We start from the raw sequence: 23,116 nt of genomic DNA on the forward strand, positions 1-23,116 counted from the left end.
ATCTAGAAGAGTTTTTTTTAAAAGCTAAAAACTAAAATTTTAGATTGTTAAGTGATCTACTTCACCCTCTCGACCACATTTTCTAAGTGGATTAGCTGATTCTGTTCAATTAGATTCATATCAGATTGAAATCCCACGAGGCTGATCCCATTTCTGTGTCCGTTTCTTGAATCTTTGATCCCAATCAAATGGCGACCAATGTATTTAAGGTCATTGTGTATGTCTATGTATCTTTGGTTTGATATTTTCAACAATAACAACAACAACTATAACCTCTCTCTCTCTCTCTCTCTCTCTCTCTCTCTCTCTCTCTCTCTCTCTCTCTTTTGGTGCATCTTGTTGTTATTTCTAACCTTCTTTTGATTATTTCTTGTACGACATCCAAGAATACTGTAAGTGTAAGGGAATCCACCCTGAGAGAATACGATGAGTACCAGAGGTTTGGAAGATCGATGAGCGGATGCAAACTTTAGTCCCACATCGCTTAGGTGGAGGTTGTTAGACTGATAATCTTTATGTCAATCCAAGGTTTTAAATCATGGTATATGTAATGATATCAGTATCGGCCTACCAAAGGCCAACCTAATCACGGATAGTTTGGATCTCATGATCAAGCCATGTTTGCAAATAAAGGAAGAAAAGAATTTCAAATTATAGTTTTGTATCAATTTAAGAAACGAGTGAAGTATGAGAGTAAAAGGGTATCCATACAAATTGTTGAGGTAAGTGAGATTCATAAGCTCGTCTACAATTGTCCCCACTACTTCCAATGCATACACTTTCCTGCAAAAGTAGAAATTAAATGCATTTAGTCATATTTTAAAGAGGAATTAATCTTTAATTATTTTCCAGTTGGCCTACATTTATAGGATCATGTGAAAGTGCAATAGAAAACCCTCTCATTGCTCAAGCTTCAGCTTATAAAAAAAAAACACTAAGAATTAAATAGTAATTTTTTTATCATTTTTTATTCAATTTCAGCAAGTTTCAAGTGAACGGAATCGGTGGAAATCAGTTTGAACCCTAATTGGGATCCATTCCGATTTCTCAAACAATGCTTTTGAGGCACTTTCTTCTGCTTATTCAAATCGATTCCATGATTATAAGTTCGTAAGTTCATTTCATACGTGGATGCAGCTTTGTGGCAAAATGTATCCAAACTCTCCCAATTTCATCTAAAAAGGCAAGAAATTTACATCGAATTTTTTTTCCTGGGTGAGACACAAGGGCCCAAACACGGACGCAAAATGAGCCCTATGCCCTTCTTGGTGGCACGCACCCATGTATCATGTAACCTTTATGTCCTACTCAGAAAACACTAGGACTTCTTTATGGTGTTGAGTTAATTATGCAAACCACCGACATGCAAATGCAAATTTATTCAAACTCCAGTCCACTCTGGGACCAATTGCTTAGCTGTAAAATTTGTTGGCTACTTCATAATCAATGGCAATAGGAAAACAAAGAATATGGAAATAAGATAAATTAAGGATGCATTCTATCTAATGTACTTTATTTATTATGGGATGGATTAGTATACCAAATTGATGAGATATATATGACAAAGTGACAAACTGTCCTAGCATTGTAGCATTATAGACTATCATTATTTTTTTGATTTGAAGTAGTGGGCAATGGATCATTGCAGACTCTATTAATTATTATTCACTGAAAATGATTCTATAAAGAAGTGGACATGGCATGGCTCCTTACTTGAGTTCATGATCTCATTGTCCACTCCAAAATTTGACACGTGGTTAATCTAAATTATATCATTTCTATCTAATGGCCGAAGTTGATTAGTAGTGAGATAGTTACTTACAAATGGGTCATATGGCATGTGGAGCCATTGTTATATGAGCAATCACACTTAATGCCCGGGTTGAAGGCTCCATTGTTGTCAAGATCCGTTGTGTCAATGGCGTATCCACTGCAAGGTTCCCCACTGATGTTCCAGTTAGCCGTAGCCTTGATACCCCATTTCTGGAAAATAGAGTTTAAAGCTCTCACTGCAACAACAAATATTATTATTATTAAAAAAATAAAAATAAAAACCCAGAAACCAAAACCAACTGATCATGAATTTGCCTTCAAGCTCATGTATGCATATATTCAACAAAGTTAATTGGATCTTCTATTCCTTAAGTGGGTTTATCTCCTTCTCTTTCTCTTTGATGGTTCTAAATAAAACCATGATCTTTAACTAGAAATGAAAAGTTACCAACTGAAAAGCAACTTGAATAAGAGATATATAAAGAGATGCTTGCCCTTAATACTTCTAAGAACAAGAGAGAGAGAGAACCTTCAGATGGGTCTGTAGTAGCATTGGCAGTTTGAGCTTCAGATATGAGGAGCTGGCTGAGGAAGTAAATGGTCCATAAGGCATGAGCAAATACTGAAAAGCATTTGGTGCATCTGGGTTTCAACATGGATTTCTTCTTCCTCTGTTCTTCCATGTACAAATGGGCAAATTTTGAAGTTGTAGAAAGTAATCTCAGATCCTTATACTTTAGAAAAAGGGATTAAGAACTAATCCTCTTTATATTAGCAAGAGTTTGTTGAGAGAGAGAGTGGTTGCCGAATTCAAAATTGAAACTCATCCACTTGGATTTTTACGTTTATTATTCTAATGCTCCAGTGTCATTGAATTGCTTTATTTATTTATTTATTTTTTTTATCACGATAGTTATCCAAGCTTTCGATCTAACTAATATTATGGAATATGAACCCAATGCTATCGAATTACTATTAGCTCTTCATTTTCAAGTAAAACCATATATGGATTTTAGATCCGTCACAATTGCGATTCGGATCTTTAGTCTTGGCCCATCCTAATTCTTGCCATTTTTAGGTTTTAGGGGTCGAATCGTTGGATTTCAAATTTAAGAGATCGATTCTAGAGTTTTTAGGACCAATTCCAACCTATCGGCAGGAAGTGATTAATCACCAAGGGTACCTGTAAAATAAATAAATAATTTGAAATCAATCTCACAAATTTAAGTCTGGAATAGTACCTGATAATGCCTTATAATCAAGCCGAAGTAATGCTAAACCTGTAATAGAAATCAGAGATGGACAAATGGTGTTGCTAGATTTGTTCATCTTGAACTCCATCCTTAAACAATACATGGCCCCTTCAGGTGCGCGTGCATGAAAGTAAGTGTACAACAGCTCCAGGATTGAGGGGTTGAAATCGTCTGCAATTCCGATCTCATACAATTCCATGCAATACCACCTTCAGGCAGTGACACGTGTATTGATACCAATTCAATGGTCTAGATTTGGTACAACTAATAAAACATTAAATCAGTGAAAAGACATTTAAATCAGATCTGGGCCATTGTATTGGTATCAATACACGTGTCACCACCTGAAGGTGGTATTGCACGGAATTGTAAGATATCGGAATTGCAGACGATTTTTTTTCAGGATTGAGTGGTACTGACACCAGCTCTTCTTGGCCATCAAGGCATTGTACAATTCTTCTTCTCCTCCTTAGGGTTTTACAGTTCTTGATAGGGTATCAGAGCAATAAGGGCCAACCCTGTCGACATCTCTGCCAGGACCCTCAAATCTGCAACCAAGCCCTGAGATTCTACCCACTTTCTTCTATTCCCCACTGCCCACAATCCCATTTCCAACCACAGTTTCTGAAACCCAGCCGCAGCCATCGCCCTTGCCAATTGCTGCGATCCCAGTCCCTGCAACAGCAATCCCCTTATGTACGAGAATCGGGATCCATCCCATTTTTGTCCCAACCAATACTTTCATCGAAAGCAATGAAGAGCATTAAAACACCCCAAGTCAGTTGCCAAGAAGGTAAGAAGAGTTGAACCAAAACCAAATGCTTCTTGAAGAAGAAATTCCCTTGCCAACTCGGCTACCCTTGGGGTTTGTAATCCTCCACTAAATACACACTCAAAACGTGGAAATGAGAGAATGATGCACCTATTTATATACAATGCTTCGAGGTCCTTCTCTCCCTCCAACATACCAATAAAGAAGGGGCAATTACTATCTCAAATTACAGAAATTTAAGAACATAAATTCTCCAATTTGTGTTTCTATTATCTCCTTACATGAATGAGTTAGGTTTCCATGGTTGTGTATGAGGAATTGTAAATTTTTTATACAGGTATCACCATTATCTAAAGTTGCCATTAGCTCATCTTCATCTTTTACTTATTAGACTGGGATCCATGCATGCAGCATTGCTTTTGATTGGAATTACAAGTTTGTCTCAGATGTTTTACATTTCTAGTTATAGCAAGGATTAAAGTATTGGTATCGGTCGTCGTATTGATCGGCTAAAATTAAGATACGTATTGGACGGTATCGTATCGTATCGGAGATACACTAAGATACGCTAAAGATACACACATAAATGGATAGGAAACATTTTTTTAAACACTTTTGCATAAAGAATTTGTTAAAAAAAAAACTATTGATAACATGTATTATGCATAAACACTAAATTGAGGGTATCGTACTAAGAATTCAAGGTCTGTAGTTGTCCCATAAATGTAAAATCCTTGTTCCCAACCTTGATTTCCACTTTAGTTAGAGAGAAATATGGCTGACAGCAACTTTGGAACAAAAACCCTTCAAAAAATCGTTTTTTTCTAAAAAATTACCCATATTGGCCATTATATGACCGTAGCGCCGATACGTATCGATACGTACCGATATATATATATATATATATATCGATACTCATATATACGTGCTGATATATACCGATACGTACCGATCAATACATACCAATACATACCGCAACGTACATTTTACCTCAATTTTATATTTTTCATAGAGTCGTATCGAGGCATGTCGTATCGTATCGATGTGTATTAGTGATGTATTGATGCATATCGGTATGTATTGTAGGATATATATATCGATACGAAATGATTTAAAAAATTCAATGTATCGTATCGGTGTGTATTGTATCGGCCGACTAAATTTAAGATACGTATCGGAGAGTATCGTATCGATATCGGAGATACTTAAAACCATGAGTTATAGTAAGCTCCCACTAGCTAGGCATACTCTAGGTACTTTTCTGCCTTCTAGTTCTAGGCACTTATAATACTCTCTCCACCAGCACATGAAGGTACTCCTCTCCAAGAAAATCTCTGGTGAGACTCAAGTTTTTCTATCAAGTCCAAGGATTAAAGTATCGGTATCGGTCGCCGTATCGGTCGGTCAAAATTAAGATACGTATCGGAGAGTATCGTATCGTATCGGAGATACACTAAGATACGCTAAAGATACACACATAAATTGATAGGAAATATTATTTTAAACACTTTTGCATAAAGAATATGTTAAAAAAAGCTATTGATAACATGTATTATGCATAAACACTAAATTGAGTGTATCGTACTAAGAATTCAAGGTTTGTAATTGTCCCATAAATGTAAAATCCTTCTTCCCAACCTTGATTTTCATTTTAGTTAGAGAGAAATATGACTGACAGCAACTTTGGAACAAAAACCCTTCAAAAAATCATGTGTTTTCTGAAAAATTACCCATCTTGGCCATTATATGACCGATACGTATTGATACTCACCGATACGTATCGATACTCACCGATACGTACCGATATATATATATATATCGATACTCACCGATACGTGCCAATATATACCGATACGTACCGATCGATAGATATCGATACTCACCGATACGTACCAATACATTCCGAAACGTATATTTTACCTCAATTTTATAATTTTCATAGTCGTATCGAGGCATATAGTATCGTATCGATGTGTATTGGTGATGTATTGATGCATATCGGTATGTATTATAGGATATATATTGATACGAAAGGATTTTAAAAATTTCATGTATCGTATCGATGTGTATCGTATCGGTCGGCTAAATTTAAGATACGTATCGGAGGGTATCGTATCGGTATCGGAGATACTTAAAACCATGATCAAGTCCATTACTTAACTCTCAAACTCATCCAGATCTTCCTCATGTGATTTTTCTGGCTTGCCATAAGCTTCTTTTCTGTTCTTCTACAGTTTTATTGAAATCATAGCATCTTCCACATGTGCCCAGAAGCATGAATCCTCTGTTAAAATAACAGCCCTGTTCCTCTTCGAGTATAAATTCTTCTGATCATTCTTCGCCGCTCTCCCATCATCATCTTCCTGCTATTTCTGCAACAATTTATGATGCTTGGGTGTTGGGTCTATGTTTTAGGTAGTTCTTTTGGCCTTAATCTTATAAAAATCTGCAATATCAAGAGGTTCAGCACTGAGAAAGTGTGTTTGTAATGGAACACCTCCTTTCTACTGGGGTTTTCATTTTGATTCTTCTATCTTCTTCTCCATGTATCATGTGACTATGTGAGTGCCTTCTTCCAGTTAATTACTTTTTCACCACTTTCAGAGGATATGCACTTGTGGTAGTCATAGAGCCCCTGCCCTCAGTAGTCCAAGACCCCTTCTTGAACCATTCAAGTTTGGCCATATTGATTTTTGCTTTATTCAGCTCCATTTCAGTATCCTCTCTTTTGTACTCCTGTCACCAATATAAAATACACAATTGCATCTTTTGTAAATTTAGCTACTTCCTCTATTCATTTTAAGCTGAAATTATACCAATGAGATTTTTTTTTTTCCAGTGAATGTAATATACATTAAAGTAAACGAACAAAGTACAACATCAAAGCCAATCTAAGTTAGCCTAAGGGGGATCACAAACAAAAGATCAAAAACAAGAAGTCAAAGATGGTGGTGCATTGCTTCAGATTGGAATTACTAGCTACTTATACATTAGATACTTTTTTGCTTTCATATAATTGATCAGTGGTGAAGTATGTCCATCCTCTATGATCTTAGAATACTCTGTCCACCAGCTCATGAAGGTACTCTTCTCCAAGAAAATCTCTGGTGAAACTTTAAGATTTTCTATCAAGCCCATTACATAACCTTCAAACTCCTTCAGATCTTCCTCAGGTGATTCCCCAGTTAGTTTGTTTCCATTCTTCAACATTTGTATTGAAATCATAGCATCCTCCACATGTGCCCAGAAGCAAGAATCCTCTGTTAAAGTAAGATTCTTCCTGTTCCTCATCATCATCATCGATGATAAGCTGTTGCTATTCTTCTCGTCATCATCCAGCCATTTCTGCAACAGTTTATAATGATTGGGTCTATGTTTGAGGTACTTCTTCTTGCCCATCCTATAGAACTCTGCAATTTCAAGAGGTTCAACCATCCTTCTATAATTTGTTCCAGCACCGAGATAGACTATTTCCAATGGAACCCCTCCTCCTTTCTGGGGTATTCGTTTTGCTTCTTCTACCTTCTTTTGCCAATACTCTGTGAGAAGCTTCTCAAACAAGCGAGCATCTAAACTTCTTTTTGAGGCTTTGTTCTTATAGTCATCATAGTAGCCCTCACGCAAAATAGTCCAAGAGACCTTGTGGTACCATTCAAGCTTTGCCATGTTAATTTTAATGCAACTTAGCTTCTGTTCATGTACCAACTCTTCACATCGTCTCTCCATGTCCTCTGTTGCCTGCTTCTCTATCTCTGCCATCAAAGTGCCATGCTCATTGTAGTACTCCTGTCACCAATATATAAGTACGAGGATCTAGGAGAGGTAGATCAGAGTAACAAGTGATATAAGTGTCCAGTAAAGCACCATCTGTAGAACTTGATTGCGATCTTAGGACATGGGGGCGAGCGCCCATGTGTTGGGGTGTGTGTCTGGGTCCTCTCTAGTGGCACCAGAGTCCCAGTGTGTATCCGACAGCTGGGAAGACCCCAACAAGTATCCCAGCACATGGGTATTGGGTGCGCACCCTAGGTCCTCCCATCCGTCAATGCACGTTAGGCCTCCAGTGCCACCGGAGAGGATCTGAATCCTCATTTTTAGCCACAAAAAATAAAGCAACTCAAGGTAACTAACTCATGGTCTTGGCTATATCTAGAAGATTTTTTTTTAAAAGCTAAAAACTAAAATTTTAGATCTATAAGTGATCTACTTCACCCTCTCGACCACATTTTCTAAGTGGATTAGCTGATTCTGTTCAATTAGATTCATATCAGATTGGAATCCCAAGAGGCTGATCCCATTTCTGTGTCCGTTTCTTGAATCTTTGATCCCAATCAAATGGCGACCAATGTATCTAGGGTCATTGTGTATGTCTATATATCTTTGATTTGATTTATATTTTCAACAATAACAACAACAACTATAACCTTATCCCAACTAAATGTGGTCGGCTACATAGATCCGATAAAAGCAAAAATAGTTAGAGAAGAAAAGTCGTAAAAGGTAATAAAAGAAAAACGACAAAATAAAAAGAAATAAACACAAAAGTTAAAGCAGCATCTAAGGGGTCAGCTACACGGATCTTTGACCTCCAAATAACTCAATCCGCGGCCGATTTGATTTATTTTCTCCTAGATTGAAAATATTTGGACTTCAATTTTAACGAGGATTCGTTTTCAACCTACAAAAAATAAATAAATAAATAAAATATTGTCTTGTTAGGTTTGAGATACTTCATTGAATTACCTCTACTACTTCTGTAACTTCAATTGCTTCCATCTGCAGACGTATTCCAACCTCAAGCGAAGAGCAATCAGGCAATCCAGGTAGCACTGATGAAAACCCATTGGAGAAAATAATAGATTTTTTGATGTCTTCCAAAATTTTTCCATATTCCTCAAGTCTCAAAAAATTGAATTCTTTTAAATGTCCCAAAATATTGCCATAATCCACATTATGTTTGACCAACTGAGATCTTCCTTTAGCCTCCAGTAATTTCAAAGATGCATCAGTGCTATTGAAACAGGCACAACCTGATGTAGAACACATTAGATATGTACCAAAAGTTTTATAACCTTTTGAATGGAAAGCTGATGATGAATTGCTAACAATATTGGGACTGTAATTTGATGGGATGAAGAGAAAAGGTATGTGATCTTCACTGGAGACTACGTGCAGGAACTGAGAATTCAATATCGGCTTATCGTAAATGACTTGTCTGAGGCCATTGTTGCCGCTAACAATGGGAGAACCAAAGGTGATGCATAGAGGGAGATTGGTCTTTGAGGAAGAAAATCTCTGTAGGATCTCCAAGACGACGTGTGACGCAACCAATCCTCCCAGAGAATTACCAGTGACAATGAGGGGTCTTGAACACTTCTGCAACTACATAATTTTTAAAATAAACCCATAAAGAAAGTGTTAGAAATTAGGATTAAGTCAAAGGAAAATTGGGTTAAAAAAAAAAAGATGGAGTTTTCCTTCGCCCATAATGAAGGAGGAATCCTTTATCGATGGCCATTATTGCACTTTGATGAATGCCTAACAACAATGAAAGGCATTTTGGACCTCCAACATATAATTACTGGTAATTACAAAAACTTTCCCCAAAAAAGAATTACACCTTTTGGTTTGATATTGCAATATGAGATGAGCGTAAAGACTTGAGAGTATTTGAGTAGACTTCATGAGATGGGTTATAATACAGATGTTAGGCTTTGAGTATAATCAAAGAAATATGTCTATAATTATGTATCAAATTACTTGACATCCCTATCCAGATTCTAGAAAGGTAAAGTTCGTATCATTCCCTGCCCCATTTGACATAAATGGTGCAACAATCTCACCCTTGTCTTCTAAATGAGGGTCTGGTAAGGTAGCTTAATCAAGAAGTTCATAATGCAAAATCTGATTCATGATGGGTTAATTTAGAAAAAAATTGTTGTTACCTGAGCTCACAGTCAAAGAAATGGAATCTCAAAGCGTATTTTGGAAAATACTAAAACCTAGTAGGGTATTTGTGAACCCAAATGGGAAATGAAAAGTGAAAATTTTCATTTCTTTGGTTGTTAGCCAGGTAGCAGTGAATTCATGAGAGAGAGAGAGAAAAAGTATACCTTCTCAAACAGGTCATCCGGAAGGGAGCGGTAAAGAGCTCTAGCTGCTATATTGATAGATAAATATGGATTGACTTGTTTTTGTTGTTGCTGTTTTTCTAGTCCAGCAGACGAGGGTGAAGAACAAAAAGCAAAAGCTAGAATTTCATAATTGGGTTGTTGATAGGTTTCGTACTTAACAGAGAATGATGATAATTGGGATGACACGATATTAGAGCTCCTAGGATTTTTGTGGAGTTCATCAATGGCTTCCCATGAACAACGAAGAAGATCTGAAGCCACCACCAACTGTGCCAGCTCTAGTCCACTGCTAAACCTGTTAAAAAAAAAAAAAAAAACCAGAAAAGATCTTCAACATCTCAGCTTTTTCTCACGAATCACATCACCATTGAAATTAATTAAGGGAATTAAAGGTATGGAAAAATTTCTTACAGAGTACTCATTAAGCCTTCTCTTTGGTTGCTAAGAAGAAGAAGGATGAACCAAGAATATGAAATTGGTCTTAAGAAAAAATGGGTTTACGGGTCAATCTGGTTAATTCATTGTCATTCCAAGGGCATTCAATTCATTTCACTGCCTGTGCAGTCACTTTAGTTTTAGTAATGCTTCTTCTCTGTTGTCCAAAATTTTGGGTCCCAACAGGTAGGTTCTATGCATCTTCCCCTTCTCGAGTCTCAACCATGGAACTCTGTCTCGGTCTTCCATAATCAACTCCAGTCAAGTCATTTGAAGTCTTCCCAAATTATTTCCATTTTCCGGGAAGCATTTTTTATGCAGGAACGTGTCCTTATGTTCATACACAAGGGTTGCAAAATGACAACCGCATCCTACTTGTTTGATACCATTCCGATCTAGTCAATACTGATTTCCGTTTAATTAATCATGACCTCAACCCTCTAATTACATTTACAAATTGATTATAAGAAAAAGAAAAAAAAAAAAAAAAAAAAAGTGCTTGCAATGGCCCACGAATAAAACATTGACCGACCAGAAAATCACAAATATTATTACAATAGAAATCTTGTTTCAGATATTTCGAATATTGAATATCCAATCATGCAAGATTCTTTTTTTTTTTAATTTTAAATTTCTAAATGATGAATGGTTAGGGCGTTCAATTTTTATTGCAATTTCAATTCTAATTTTCCTAGTTGTGCTGGTTAGGACGTTTTTAAATGCATTTATGTTAAGATGATAGTTAGAAGTAGATCACCATAATCAATCGTTACACTTTCGCATTACTAAAAGGAGCTAAAAATAAAGTGACTACTCTCCTTGTATTCGACCCATTAGCTACACTGATCCGTAGTTTTGCACTTTTGACAAACACCAAAACGACAAGGAAAATTTATATCTCATATTTTTCCTACCAACTTTCAAGTTGACTACGTAAATAATTGAAGTCTCCCTAAAATGGTATCTAATATTTTTCCTGGCAACTTTCAAAGTTGCAAGTGGACTTGAATGAAAAATAAAAATAAATAAATAATTACATAACAAGTGCCCCTTATAAGTTGAGCAGGGAAGGGGGAAAATAGAAAGAAAAGAGAGCTTGAATGGCAGATAGCATTGCTTCTTTTGTTACAGATAATGTACTCAAATGCATAAAAGATGAGGCAGAACTGCTGATAGGGTTGGATGATCAGGTCAAGAGCCTCAAAGATCAGCTCGAAGTAATAGATGCCATCCTTGTGAGAAGCGAGAGGGCTCGCCTTCGGCACCATGGACCAATAGAGGTGCTGATGGGGCAATTGCGAGATATAGCTTGTGATGCTGAGGATACGATCGACACATACAGTGCGAAAGAATGCATTCGGAATGAAAGAAGCTTGATTGGAAGTATAATTGACTGGCCTAGGGAGCAATGGTCTAAACATGAGGTCGCGAAAAAGATTGAAGACATAAGTGGAAGGATTGATCGTATTAAGCGAGACTTGGATTCGAGTGGGATCAATCTAAATCAAGCTCTACAACCTCCTTCTTTTCAGGGCCAGCCACAGCAGAAGCGGCGGCGTGTCGAAGAAAATGAGGTTGTTGGTTTTGATGATGAGTCAAATACGATAACAAGGCGATTGCTCCGCCGTCAAGGAGAGAACCACCATCTCACTGTTGTCTCGATCGTGGGTATGGGCGGCATGGGTAAGACTACGCTTGCCAAGAAAGTCTACAATGACCTTGAGGTGAAGAAGCACTTCGAACAAGGTTGTGCTTGGGCACATGTGTCCCAAGACTACAGCCATAAACAGCTACTACTAGTCATTCTAAAAGCTTTCAAGAGATTAACAATAGAGGAGATGAAGATGGAGGAGGAAGAGATTGGGGAGCTGCTTTTGCAATGCCTCAAGGGGAAAAGGTACTTGATAGTCTTGGACGACATTTGGGACAAGGAAGTCTGGGAATGATTGAAAAGATTCTTCCCTGATAATAACAAGGGGAGCAGAGTTTTGTTCACAACTCGTGTGGAACATGTAGCAAGGGAAGCCGATCCAACTCCACATCGTTTGAAATTTCTCAGCCCTGATGAGAGCTGGGAACTACTTAAGAAGAAGGTGTTCGGAGGAGAAAAATGCAACAAACTATGGGAGGAATCTGGGAGAAAGATTTCCAAGAAATGTGGGGGCCTTCCATTAGCTATTGTTGTTCTTGGTGGTGTATTGTTTTACAAATGGACGAAGACATTTGATCAGTGGTCTAAGGCAGTTGACTGTGTGAGTTCTATCCTTTCTGAGCGTCCAAAGGATTGCAAAGAGATACTGAAGTATAGCTATGATGATCTACCTCTTCATCAGTTGAGGGTTTGCTACCTCTATTTTGCTGCTTTCCCCGAAGATTTCGAGATTCCTACAAAACGGTTGATTCGACTATGGGTTGCAGAAGGACTGGTTCAAGTTCCTCCCCGTAGCTACGAAACAAGCGAGCAAGTCGCAGAACATTATTTGGATGAGCTAATCGATAGAAGCCTTGTTGAAGCAGTGAAGAGAAGATCTAATGGTGGTGTGAAGACATGTAAAATCCATGATCTTCTCCGAGATCTTTGCATTGATGAAGCCCAGAAGCAAAAATTTATCATCCAGTACCAGGAGCGAGGCATTGATGAACAGTTGATTTCCATCATACCACGACGACTAGCCGGAAAGTCTAATCTTCTGAGGTACATTTACTTAAAGTGTTCTTCTAAACCACTTCGCTCTATTCTCTGCTTCATCCACAGAGAACTTGTTCATGGCATTAATACTAACTTAACATCTTTTTGCAATAACCTTCAATTGCTTAGAGTGTTGGACCTTGAGGGTATAATTGTTGATACCTTACCAGATGAAATAGGTAAACTGTTTCACTTGAGGTACTTGAGCTTGGGCATTACAACACTTACAAAGCTTCCAGATTCAATTTGCAACCTGAGGAACCTCCAGACCCTAGTTGTAAAATCTAAGTCCATCCACTCTATACCTTCAGGGATCTGGAAATTGAAAAAATTAAGGCATGTGTACCTCCAAGGTCAGACTCTCCTTTCCCCACCGACCTCCACTATGGACAATGAATCCTCTTTGGTGGATCTCCAAACTCTATCCACAATATGTCCCAGTAGTTGTACTGAAGAGATCTTTGCCCAAATGCCCAATCTAATCAAATTAGGGGTAGAAGGAGACTTGCAATCCAAGTTGGAGTCTTTAGCCAAGAGTAGGGACAAATTGCAACAACTCAAGTCATTGAAGTTGAAAAGAGATCTTACTTCTGCACCTGTCATAATGCTTCCAAGAAAGTTTCCAGAAAACCTCACAAAGATCAGTTTACACAACACTGAACTGGAAGCAGACCCCTTGCAGCAGTTGGGACAGTTAAAGCAACTCCAGATCCTGAAATTGATGGAGCAATCTTATGTGGGATACACACTATCCTTCAATTCTGAAGACTTCGAACGCTTGCTAGTCCTGCAGCTGATGAACTTCTATGATCATGAATTCAAATTGGAAATGGAGGAAGGAGCACTACCAAGCCTTGAGCGATTGGTTATCCACAATTGCCATTCTCTACAGAGAGTTCCCGATGAACTTTGGGACTTAACAACTCTGGAAATAATAAACTTGTGGGAGCCATCAGGACCAGTGAGAAGTGTGATTCTACAAAAGGAAAATGAGATAAAGCAACGATGCAAGATCGAGATGTTTCCGCCGGAGACACACTAGGGCCAGATTGAACAAAATGTTAAAAATAGATACTGTGAGTTCATCTTGACTCTTCTATAAACAGAGCTCAGTGACCAACAAGATTGACGCCCATGAAGTGGTTCAATGGTTTATGGGAACCAATTTCAGAAATGCGTGGCAGGTCTTTTCTTAGTAAGTAAATAAATGGTGTGAGCAGCTCATACACTGGCTCCTCCTGCAACTTTTTAATCATAAAGGTATGGCTTGTTCTTTGTGCAATAAGCTAGGATTGTTGTATCTTTAAGTTACGGATTCTTATTATTAGTTTGCCAGCACTATAGTAAGTAAATAAATGGTGTGTTGCAGCTCATGTAATGGCTGCTTCTGCAACTTTCTAATCATAAAGCTATGGTTTGATCCTAGTGTTGTAAACTGAAGTTATTTTCGAAGGTCAAAATAATGTGAAATCCTAGGGGTTGGGGTTGGGGTTGGTGGTGGCTTGCTTCGATCTTGTTTGCTAAATTTTGTAGGGTTCTAGGGGCGGGCTTTCGTGGGTCTGTTCATAAGAAGTTCCTAGGTCTGCCTCCTTGTGTTGTATATATATATTTTCCCTTCTTCAGCGTATGATCAAGACGAAGTAATGCTAAACCTGTAATAGAAATCAGAGATGGACAAATGGTGTTGCCAAGATATGTGTTCTTGACCCTCAAGTCTGCAAACCCAGCTGACTCTCCTTGTGCGCAAGCCCCTGTTCTGCACCAAGCCCAGCATCCCTACATCCCTGTCATCACCGCCAAGCCCAGCCTTGCTCTGGCATACCCTCCCGCACTCCCTGAATCCTGGGTTGAAATCATCTGCAATTTCGATCTCGTACAATTCCGTGAAATACCACCTTCAGGGGGTGACATGTGTATTGATACCAATACAATGGTCCAGATCTGGTACAACTAATAAAACCTTAAATCAATGAAGAGGCATTTAAATCAGATCTGGACCATTGCATTGGTATCAATACACGTATCACCCCCTGAATGTGGTATTTCATAGAATTGTACGAGATCGGAATTGCAGACGATTTTTTTCCCTGAATCCTGCAAAATTCTCCTCCATCATAGAAGGTGAGATACTACCCGGTTTCTTCTGTTCCCCACCGCCAACAATCTCATTCCCAAACACAGTTTCTGAAACCCAGCCGTGCCCATCCCCTCCTGCCCACTGCTGCCATCCCAAACCCAGTCCCTGCAACCGCAAGCCCCTAAGCACCACTCAGCCCTCGCCCTCGCCCCTTGCCCCTCTACATTTTATTTTATTTTTTATTTTTTTTGCAATTATCTGATCCATTAGATAAGAAAATAAATTAGAAGATGAGTTAGTTTACATGTTTGAACTTTGAAAATATTTATTCAATCCCTAGAATTAGTTATTATTCATGCTGTTCAAAAAAAAAATGAAAGTAAATTTCTTAAAATACCCCAACCTCAATTCTTTTATTTTTATCCAATTCGTTTTTAATCCCATGTGGGGAACTACATCCTCCTCCCGTTTTCTCTTTTGCCTCTTCTCCTTCCTTCTCCACAAAGGCCGCACCTTCCCTCCTGCAACCCCTTGCCCTGCGACTCCACCCCAACCTGCAACGCCAAGGCCCTCAAAGAATTGAGGTTGTTCCACGTAATACTAAGATCTAAGCACCCAGTTCGAACCGCATTGCTCCGTTGCTTCTAGCCGAATCTCCTCTTCATTGGTTTCCTGGCGATCGATCATCTCTCTATCTTGTACGCCAGTCGAACTCTGATCCAACCATGGCATCAATCCAAATCCAACAAAACCCCTATATATCTTGATTTGAATCAGCCAAAATCAGCATTAGTCTCGATCGATTTCAATTCCAATCATTTGATTTCCCTCACCCCTGGCTCCGTTTTTTTTGCAGATAAATAGGGATGAAAAACTTGTGTCGAAACTCGTTCAGATAACGCTAAAACACTGCCCTAAAACAGAGAGAAGGATACACGCGACAAATGATCACTATATTACAGTTGGCAAAGGGATTGTTCAACCCAATTATCAATAACAAATAAATGAAACGCAACAATCGTTACAATCAATCCAAGATGGAAGAGAAACAGAGAAAGATAAAAAAAAAATTTCCAATCGCCGATGCTACTGCCGCCGTGATATCCGGCGATCGTTTAGGAGAAAGATATAGTAATAATCGATTTGGGGTGGGACTTATTACATGGGCATTTTAGGTATTTCACATTTAGTAAGGGCATTTTGTTATTTAAAATAAACTATAGCAGCTGACATCAGCATATAAGGTATATTCCTTAATAATGACTAACGGTAGGGGGTCTGAGCCTAATTTGATAAAAGAGAGAGGGTGTTCCTATAATACTGACATTCTTCAGGGGATGGCGCTATAAATTACCCTTTTTTTTTTTTTTTTTTTGTACCATTGAAAACCAATACATAGGGCCTATTTAGCCATTACATAATAGACCCATATAGAGACCAATCACATACCCACATGTGGTTCGGTTGAGAGCTAATACATAGGACCTATTTAGCCATTACATAATAGACCCATACGGGGACCAAGCACATACCCACATGTGGTTTGGTTGAGAGCTAATACATAGGACCTATTTAGCCATTACATAATAGACCCATATAGGGGCCAAGTACATACCCACAGAGGAATCAATAGGGGCTCAAGAAACAAGTTGATCAAGTGATCAACCCTCAAACCGTCCAAGGCCCAGGTGTGCATCTATTTTATATATAGGACTTATAGGGCTTAGAGGTCCTTCTCTCCTACCAATAAACCAAATGAAGAAGGGGCATGTACTATCACTCCCCTAAACTTATCCTATATTTACCACTTTTTCTCCTTTGATGTTTTTAATGATCAAATTATCCTTCTTTCCTCCCTCCCCAACCCTCTCAACCCCGTCCTAACCCTGGTCCTACGGCTCCTGCCCTGCAACCCCTCCTGCCCCCTTTCTCGGCCGAGCCTGATATCAATAACGAGACTGGTGACATTGTAGCTCAGCTCCAATCATCTTTGCTAGCAATTTGTGGTTGAAACTTGATTTACAAATGAAGTAACTAGTCCATTAGCTTTTGAAAGAAATCCAAAATTCACAAATGCACAATCTATTGAATGACAACAATCTCTCTTTCTCTCTCTCTCTCTCTCTCTCTCTCTCTCCCTCCCTCCCTCTACTTCTCAATCAAGGTAACATACATGGTTCACATTTTACATCACAACCACAAATAGGGACTGTTTTTACAATCCAATTTACTCCATTCAAAAGCTAATTAGCCTCATGAGTTTGGAATTCTATCACTTGCTCAAATGGTAAAGATGGTAAGTGGAGCTTAAAACAAGCAAGACAAGGACAATGGATTCAAACAAAGAGACTGCTGAGGCAACTGCAATGTAGCGGCAGAACAGTGGGAAAGAATGGCACATATACATCCAACCCATCTCAGGATTTCCCTTAAGATCGACATACCCGAAAGCCGCCGCTGAACCGGTGGCTGAGGCCACAATACCAACCATCATCTGCACCACATAACACAGATGAATTCCAACCTTTTTTTTTTTTTCGGTCATTTTAAATCTTATCATTTGTTCAAAGATTACATGCGGTTGTAAGGTCAGTATGGACCCACTAAAGGCCTAAATACCATCGTTAACAAAAAAAAATGGTGTTCAAAGATTAATTAACATGGAGGCTTAAAGCTTTACCGCATCAAGTACTGCAAATAATATCAGGAGCTTCTTAGAAGGAGTTGGTTTCCCACTAGCCACGAAGGATGCAATCACTGTGATAATAGCATAAAATCCAGCTATGGAAAGTGCTACCTCATAGTATCTGCATTATGAATCAAAATAAATCAAATTGCTTGTGATGTTCTAAAGCACCAAAAACTCAACCAAGTCTTCCTCCAGTAATCATTCCTAAGAACTGTTTGTTGAGTTTCAATATAATGAGACATGAACCATCCAAAAGATATGCGCCCATGGATTACAAATCAAGTCAAGATTCAAAAATGAAAAACAAGTACAAAGTACAAAGTTCCATATTAATGGTTTAATATGGGATCCCTAGTCTCTGGATATAGGGGTTCACTTCAATATTGGCGGTTTAATCATGGACTTCTAAAACAATCAATACAAGAGATTTGAGTCAAATTATTGGTTATTTCCCTAAAGCTTAGAAAGGATTTTCTTAATAATTTGTAAATTTTTTATTTTTAATATAACAGGTTTTTATTGAAGTTAAACAGTAAACACCACTCTTATTATGTAATGCCCAAATCACCCCTGGCTTCCACCAACCCAAAAAAAAAAAATAGTAAAAAGGAATATATAAATAGGTGGAGTGTTCTCTGATCTACCCGCATGTGAAATGATCCATACATGGACAAAGGAGAGAGACAAACAATAAGAGCACTGGTGGAAACTGCGCTCTCCACAGAGAATATTTCTCCATATAAATATTAAATGGGACAAGGTTCTCTAAGATTTTTTTTTTTTTTTTTTTTTTTTGCAACAAGGTTTTCTATGTCACCTGGGGATGCTACGCTATCATCTTCTCTCTCCATCTTATCTTTACATGAAATGCCATCGCTACCTTATCGTACAATAAAACCCTTCCATCACATTCATTAGTGTGCTTCTCTATATCGCTTGCTTAGAGAGCTCTCTCACAAATAGAAATGTGGATGTTTGTTCACTTAAATGGGTAAAGTGAAGGCTTTCGCCACTAGCATCAATATCTTCAATCCCTAGGGTTCTTAATTGGTGCACTGTAGAACATTATGGATACATTTTCTAAATAACCCTCTACTCATGTGCTAAGTTTTAGTCTAATTAAATTTGACCATGCATCAAAACGAAGGTCCGAAAAATAGTTTCTTTTTGTTGAATTAGATTTTTTTTTTTTTTTTTTAGTAAAAAAAAAGGGTGTTCCATGGTAGTGATCATTGCCCCCAGGACAAGCCCCCATACGGCAAGCAGTGCTTCCGAACCAATGGGCAATAGTGGACATGCCAAGACTCGAACCCACAACCAGCCAACTCGAGCGGTGATGGATTGAGGATATTTTCACCACTAGGCTACCAACCCCGTTGGTTTTTTTGCTGAATTAGATTGCAATGAAAAAAAAAATCATTTATAAAATGATAAAAATCAAGAGTCTAAGGTATGTAGTTAAAAGGTCATGTTCAACTCACATTAAGGCTGGGAAGTATCCGATTTCTGTTGTCTCTGTAAGTGCAGTCTGACTACTATTCCCCATAACCAACAAACCCACAAGTGATGCTGCAAACACTAAGAACCTAAGAAACAAATCCACTGTTTGCAGTTTGGAGGTAACCAACTCGCTGGCTACAAAATCAGACTTGCCTTTTTCCATTCTGTTTCTATTTGGGTAGCCTTTGCTGGGTATGTTTTGACTCTTTGCTTTATTGTAGCACAGAGCAGCACACAGAATGGGACAGTATTGAGGAAGAGATGAAAAAAGACACCAATTTATAGGAGCTGAAAGGGTGTTGGTTCCTTGGAGATATCGTAGAATCCGTTTGACTAGTGTCCAATGGTCTTCGGTGGGGGCATGCATAAACTGGCAGGCACGGTTAACTGAATAAGCCACATCAGGCCTGGTGAGGGTGATGTATTGGAGAGCACCGACAATGGAGCGATATCTGGTGGGGTCTGAAAGAAGGACACCCCCTGTGGAAGATGCTGCAAAGGTGGTGGCCATGGGAGTAGTGACGGGCTTACAGTCAGTCATGCCAGCCCTCTGGAGGAGATCAGTGATGTACCGGTGTTGAGAGAGGAGGACACCATCAGACCGATATAGGGCTTCAATACCAAGAAAAAAACTGAGACGACCAAGATCCTTGATAGAGAATTCTGAAGCAAGTTGATGAAGGAGAGTCTGAACATGAGTTGGTTGGTTCCCTGTAACCAAGATGTCATCGACGTAGACAAGGACATATATGACAATAGAGCCCTGCATGTAGATAAATAGTGATGTATCGGTTTGGGATGACCGAAAACCGGAGCGAGTGAGGGACTCAGTTAACCTGTGAAACCAAGCCCTAGGAGCCTGTTTGAGCCCATAGAGGGACTTGTGGAGGCGACAGACATGATTAGGGCGCAGGGCATCTTCAAAACCCTGGGGTTGAGCCATGTAGACTTCCTCAGATAGAATACCATGCAAGAATGCATTCTGAACATCAAGCTGACGAACAGCCCATCCGTTAGATATGGCCAAGGAGAGGACCGTTCGTATGGTAGTAGGTTTGATGACAGGGCTAAAGGTCTCATGATAGTCAAGACCAGGTTGTTGATGAAATCCTTTAGCAACTAAACGGGCCTTATAGCGCTCAAGGGAGCCATCTGCCTTCCGTTTGATGCGGTACACCCACTTGCAGCCAACCAGATTCATAGTTTCCCTGTAAGGCACAAGAGACCAAGTACCATTTCGTAATAAAGCATTAAATTCATCAGACATAGCAGAACGCCAATGAGGAACCTTGTGGGCCTGGGAGAAGCATGTAGGTTCAGTCGGGTCAGGTGAGGTGGTGGTAGAGAGGGTCAAGGGGTCAGCATAGAGATCGTGTAGGGTTCTGGTGCGACGGGGTAGGGTGGTAGAGGAGTCAGGGTTAGGGCCGGTTAGGGTTAGGGGAGGTGAGAAAGGAGGGGATATGGGAGAGGGTGGTTCGGGTAGGGGCGGGTCTGGGGTGGCAGGGAGAGGGATGGGTGGATTTGGGAGTGTAGGTAGAGGGCTAGGGTGAGGTTGAGGGGTAGGTATGTTAGGTGCAATGCCCCACGGGAGAGGGGTAGTAGGAGGGGGTTGGGTTGATGAGGATGGTGGTGCAGTGTGAAATGGGAAGGTAGATTCGTCAAATCTGACATGGCGAGATATATAGATACGACAGGTGATGAGATCCATACAACGATAACCATGATGGGAAGGGCTATATCCTAAGAAAACACATGAGGCAGAACGGGGTTCAACCTTGTGATGATTGTAAGGACGGAGCCATGGATAACAAAGACATCCAAAGATTTTTAGAAAAGAGTAGTCCGGAGAGTTGCCTGTAACTAACTGATGGGGGGATTTGTTACCTGTGATAGAGGAGGGCATGCGATTGATGAGAAATACTGCGGTTTCAAAGGCATAATCCTAGTAAGTTTGGGGAACAGCGGCATGGGATAGTAGGGTAATCCCAGTTTCAACAATGTGCCTGTTACGACGTTCAACTGTTCCCTGTTGCTCATGAGTATGAGGGCAAGATAACCTGTGTTGGATGCCCAACTTGGCAAAATAAGATGGGAGAGTACGGAATTCTCCCCCCCAATCAGTTTGAATAGCCTTGATGGAGCGAGAGAACTGACGTTCCACCAAGGCCTGAAAAGTACAAAAGGCAGAGTAAACATCAGACTTCAACTTTAAAGCAGTAAACCAAATATATTTTGTATGGTCATCAACAAATATAACAAAATAACGATTTCCATTTGAAGAAACTGTGGGGTGGGGGCCCCATACATCACTAAAAATCAAATCCAAAGGAGAGGAACTACGAGTACTAGTTTCACGTAGTGACAATCTACTAGCTTTGCCCATTTGGCAAGCGGAACATAAAGAAGGAGACTTCACGAGCTGATGACCCGGTAACATAAGACGAAGCACACGTTCATGAGGGTGCCCTAAACGATGATGCCAGCAACTGAAAGAGGAGGCAGAGGCCAGATTGGCATAAGGTGACGCTGGAACGGAATAGAGACCATGCTTACTGTGTCCAGTGAAGAGGGTTTGATTGGTCTTCAGATCCTTCACAGAGAAAAAGGAAGAGTGAAACTCAAAGTAAACATTATTGTCACGGCAAAATTGTTAAACAGATAACAAAGAACAAGTGAGAGTGGGAACATGTAAAACATTAGAAAGAGAAAATGAACGAGAGGGAGAAGAGATGGAAGCAGTGCCTATGTGAGATATAGGAAGACCCTTACCATTACCAACCACAAGTTGGTTATTACCTGTGTATGGATCATAGGTGGAGAATTGGGTGAAGTCAGGGGTGGAATGGTGGGTGGCTCCAGTATCAGGGATCCAAGAGGTGGTGAAGGATTGTGGAGGTGTGGGGTAATGGGGTGGAGGTGCGATGGTAGGAGGTTGAGGGGTAGGGAAGGGTGTAGTATGGTAGGCATTGGGTTGAGGTGGTGGCCGATTGTAGGGACGGGGAGGGGTAGGTAGAATGGCGGCTCTGGTAGGTCCCTGTGGGCGGTAGTAGCAAGTGTCTGTCTGATGATTAGTGCGTCCACAGATTGTGCATGGATTGTGAGCGAATGCATTAGAGAGCGACCAAATCCACTAGCACGGCTACGACCACAGCCTCGGGAGGAGCTTGTACCACGACCACCAGTGGAAGGAGGGCCACGACCTTGGTGAGTGACATGGGCTGATGCATCGATGGCAGGATCAACAATGGGAAAGCATGAGTGGAGAAGGTTCTCGTGACTCATAAGGAGACCATGCATGTCGGTGTAGGAGATGGACTCCTTTTGTGCCATCATAATGGAGGCAAGGGCTTGATAGTCAGGGTGTAGGGCCGGAAGATGTGGATGTTAAAGTCTTCCGACGGGAGGGGCTTCCCTGCAGCTGCTAGCTCATCGGAGAGATGCTTGGCTCAATGGAGAAACTGAGTAATGGTCTCATCTGGTTTGTGAACCAGATTTTGAAGGGAGACGTTGAGAGACAGAATCCTAGTTGTAGACGGAGAACTGAATGCAGCATGGAGGGCATCCTAGATCTCTTTGCTAGTGGTCCGTCCGACTGCTAATGAAAAGGCCTCTTCAGAGAGAGAGGCGATGAAAAGGCTCATAATAAAAGCATCTTGTTCACGTCATGCCTTGGCTTTAATAGGGTCTTGAGGGCAACGATTGTCACCTGTGACATAGTCGAAGAGGCATTGGCCAGTGAGATAGGGTACGACCTGTGTGCGCCAATAAACATAGTTCTTAGATGTGAGCTTTAG

The 23,116-nt window shown here is 39.9% G+C and overlaps 4 protein-coding genes across 4 annotated transcripts in view; 1 reads left to right on the top strand and 3 right to left on the bottom strand.

The window, feature by feature from the left end:
* Positions 1-2,492, bottom strand: part of LOC122093885 (probable LRR receptor-like serine/threonine-protein kinase At1g56130) — a 3,941-nt gene extending 1,449 nt beyond the window's left edge. Inside the window, exons 1-3 of the mRNA XM_042664430.1 lie at positions 2,303-2,492; positions 1,823-2,009; positions 712-783 (exon numbers count right to left, since the gene is read on the bottom strand). Coding sequence (XP_042520364.1) covers positions 712-783; positions 1,823-2,009; positions 2,303-2,456 — 413 coding nt within the window. The 5' untranslated portion in view covers positions 2,457-2,492. The remainder of the gene's footprint in view (positions 1-711; positions 784-1,822; positions 2,010-2,302) is intronic.
* Positions 2,493-6,732: 4,240 nt separating this feature from the next.
* LOC122093173 (senescence-associated carboxylesterase 101-like) lies at positions 6,733-10,381 on the bottom strand. The gene is made up of 4 exons (XM_042663453.1): positions 10,344-10,381; positions 9,912-10,227; positions 8,542-9,180; positions 6,733-7,584 (listed from the first exon to the last, which is right to left on the bottom strand). Exons 1-4 carry the CDS (start codon positions 10,352-10,354, stop codon positions 6,778-6,780), a joined length of 1,773 nt encoding a protein of 590 aa, XP_042519387.1. The 5' UTR covers positions 10,355-10,381; the 3' UTR covers positions 6,733-6,777.
* Positions 10,382-11,467: 1,086 nt separating this feature from the next.
* On the top strand, positions 11,468-14,098 carry LOC122093886 (putative disease resistance RPP13-like protein 3). Its single transcript, XM_042664431.1, has 2 exons — positions 11,468-12,264; positions 12,352-14,098. Exons 1-2 carry the CDS (start codon positions 11,468-11,470, stop codon positions 14,096-14,098), a joined length of 2,544 nt encoding a protein of 847 aa, XP_042520365.1.
* Positions 14,099-17,405: 3,307 nt separating this feature from the next.
* LOC122093887 (CASP-like protein 1D2) lies at positions 17,406-19,485 on the bottom strand. The gene is made up of 3 exons (XM_042664432.1): positions 19,304-19,485; positions 17,814-17,940; positions 17,406-17,627 (listed from the first exon to the last, which is right to left on the bottom strand). Exons 1-3 carry the CDS (start codon positions 19,483-19,485, stop codon positions 17,406-17,408), a joined length of 531 nt encoding a protein of 176 aa, XP_042520366.1.
* Between the last annotated feature and the right edge of the window lie 3,631 nt (positions 19,486-23,116).

This window comes from Macadamia integrifolia, chromosome 11, assembly GCF_013358625.1.
Source record: "Macadamia integrifolia cultivar HAES 741 chromosome 11, SCU_Mint_v3, whole genome shotgun sequence".
Taxonomy (NCBI): Eukaryota; Viridiplantae; Streptophyta; class Magnoliopsida; order Proteales; family Proteaceae; genus Macadamia; species Macadamia integrifolia.